Source organism: Cyprinodon variegatus, unplaced genomic scaffold (assembly GCF_000732505.1).
Source record: "Cyprinodon variegatus isolate N-32 unplaced genomic scaffold, C_variegatus-1.0 Scaffold1142, whole genome shotgun sequence".
Taxonomy (NCBI): Eukaryota; Metazoa; Chordata; class Actinopteri; order Cyprinodontiformes; family Cyprinodontidae; genus Cyprinodon; species Cyprinodon variegatus.
Genome location: NW_015151595.1, coordinates 78645 through 81267, shown reverse-complemented (window position 1 = coordinate 81267; position 2623 = coordinate 78645). Strand labels below are relative to the sequence as shown.

General features: G+C 46.9%; 1 protein-coding gene across 1 annotated transcript in view; it reads right to left on the bottom strand.

The window, feature by feature from the left end:
• The window catches only part of LOC107101723 (teneurin-1-like), a gene marked incomplete at its 5' end in the record, with an annotated part of 104782 nt that overhangs the window by 27010 nt on the left and 75149 nt on the right, over positions 1-2623 (bottom strand). The window contains 2 exons of the mRNA XM_015400739.1: positions 321-515; positions 875-958. Coding sequence (XP_015256225.1) covers positions 321-515; positions 875-958 — 279 coding nt within the window. The remainder of the gene's footprint in view (positions 1-320; positions 516-874; positions 959-2623) is intronic.

Below are 2623 nucleotides of genomic sequence, written 5' to 3'. Positions count from 1 at the left end.
TTCCGGTAGGTTAATGTAGTTTTGTTTTCCTTAATGTAGTTGCGCTTTTAGATTTGTAGTTGCAGTTTGCACTTCAGGGCCACCGTAGGTTTGGTATAAAATGTATTAACATCAGGTGAGCCAATAATTGTGGGAGCAGAGATTTTGTTAAAAACAGCTTTTCATCACAGTGGAATTTCCTCGTCACTGAATACATTTACTCCAACTAAAGGTCAATCCTTTTTCAAAAAAGTAAAATCTGTCTGAGATGAAGTTCAATAAAAGATTCCGTTATTTTAAGGTAAACCTTCCAGTAAAGGAGCAGGAAAGATGGAGGATACCTGTTGGATGCGGTTGATCCGCCTCTCGTCCGTTTCAGCGATGAACAGCGTTCCCAGGTGCGACAGGGCGATGGCTTTGGCGGCCTCCAGCGTCGCACGCACCGCGGCTCTGCTCACCAGGTGGTGGTCGATGCCTGGGACCTGGCAGTGAATGGGACGCCCCGCCACTATCCGCACCTGAAGGCTCTCTGACACCTAAACACAAACACTTTCATTTATTCTCTGGGAGGCAGAGTGACGCTCAGGCGCTGCTCTCACAGCATCACCTGCTGATAATATAAGAGAATTTATTGATCCGGCACATCAAACATGGCCGAGCCTGATTCTGCTCCAGCTGCTGATAAAAAGCTCTGCTCATTAACTTTGCAGAATGAGTTCCATGACATTTGGTAATAAACAGCTCCTGTGGTGACCTGTGATGGCATCCTTTGCTTTTATCTATCTTGGCAGACTCACAATCTGGGTGGATCTCAGGGAGAGCGAATAAATGAGGAAATGTTTTCATATGTGAGGTTTATAAAGTGACTGAATAAGTTCAAGCGTCTCTTCTCTACCTGCAGAACAATGTTGTTGTCCAGGATGTAGAGCGAGTTGTCCAGCGGGTTAACGGCCAGATCTGTGGGCCACTCTAGTCGCACCTGCAAAGTCACACACATCATGTCAGACTGGATGCTTTTATAAAAGAAACTTTATAGAAACCTTGATGGCAGCTGCCCACAGGAGTCAGTTACAGGTAGAACAAATAATATCTCCTTAATAACATAGTATTAGGCCTCCTGACCCTCGCTGCTCATGCAAAGGTCAGCGGCGGGCAGGGAGCCTACCCCGTGTTTATTCAAGTCTCACACCGGCTCGCTTCGGCTGCGTTCCAAATGTCAACCAATAACCATGATGGTTGCCTGCTCAAATAGCACGCCGTGTCCGCTAACACTGCGGGGGTCAAAGCCCGCGCCGTCTCACCGCCGCCCACGCTGCTGTCCGTCTCACATAGCACAAACAAACTGCGAGCGACGGCGAGGCGCTGCGAGTGGCTGGGATGGTGGGGGGGGGGGATCAGGTGATTGATGACTCTCAGGATGGATTGGTAAATAAATGGATCATGTTAAATTGCCACTGACATGTCCAATTATAGGCTCTGTCAAATGAGAGAGGGAAGGAGGCTCGCTCCGAAATCCCATTTTAAGAGGTGGAGAGATTCATCAAGTGGGATTCAGCGCGAAGACGGCGAGCAACACGTCCCTCAGCCAAGACGGCGAGCAACACGTCCCTCTGCTTATGCTAATGAGGTGTAGCTGTGATGATGGGCAGCCTCCTCTAGAAACTATGCTGACCTGAACTCAGAGTCGGCTGATGTGGTGGAAGTCATATCAGATTCATTACAGACTGCCTGCCTCCTTTTTAGAAACGACACACATGCAGATCCAAGGTTGATCTTCTAGGTTGCTAAAAAGGCTTTAATAGTTTTTTATTTATTAGCATTTTACATTATTTTACATTCAGCAACATCTGCAAACTTAAAAAATAGAGATGCACCAATCTGATATCTGATCTGATATCCAATCCGACTAATCAGCCGATATCCGATCGTTCTAATTGGTTGACATCTGATCCAGCTAATTAGCCTGTTTTGGGCTAATTAGCTGGATTGGCTATTGGCTAACAATGTTAAAAACAGGCTAAAGCCGGTTTTCACTCACATGGTGAGCTATATGGTTCATTCATTCAGCAGTTGAACTTGATTGATTTGACTCAGCTCAGTTATTGGTTCAGAGAGGAATAAAATGGACGTCTTCTTCTTCTTCTCTGCTTAAACTGCTGTGTGACTTAATGAAGCTCTGAACACTTTGACCATTTATTAATTCAATCAGGAGGTCTGTAGTTTTCTCCAGCTCCGTGATATTGAGGTATGGCCCCTCCTCCACCTTCAGCTGTAGGCTCAATCCCTAACCGGCCCCTAAGCACTGACCCCCCCATTCCTGCAGAGGGTCAATCACACTAAGGGCTGTCCCAAACCCCAGAGTGGGTGGGGCCAGTGGAACGTTCAGCCCTTAAATAGAGAGTCTGCATCAGAGCAGCGCTGGAATATGGCAGCAGGTGTAACGGCGCCTGATGGCTTATGAGACGCCTTCCTGGTGACGTCATCACTACTGGTGCATCTTCTTCACTGACAGAAAATCAGGTGATAAACAAGACTGACGTTACCTGTCCATCCGTCCATCATCCATTCATCATCCATCCATCATTCATCCATCCATCCATCCATCATCCATCCATCATTCATCCATCCATCCATCCATCATCCA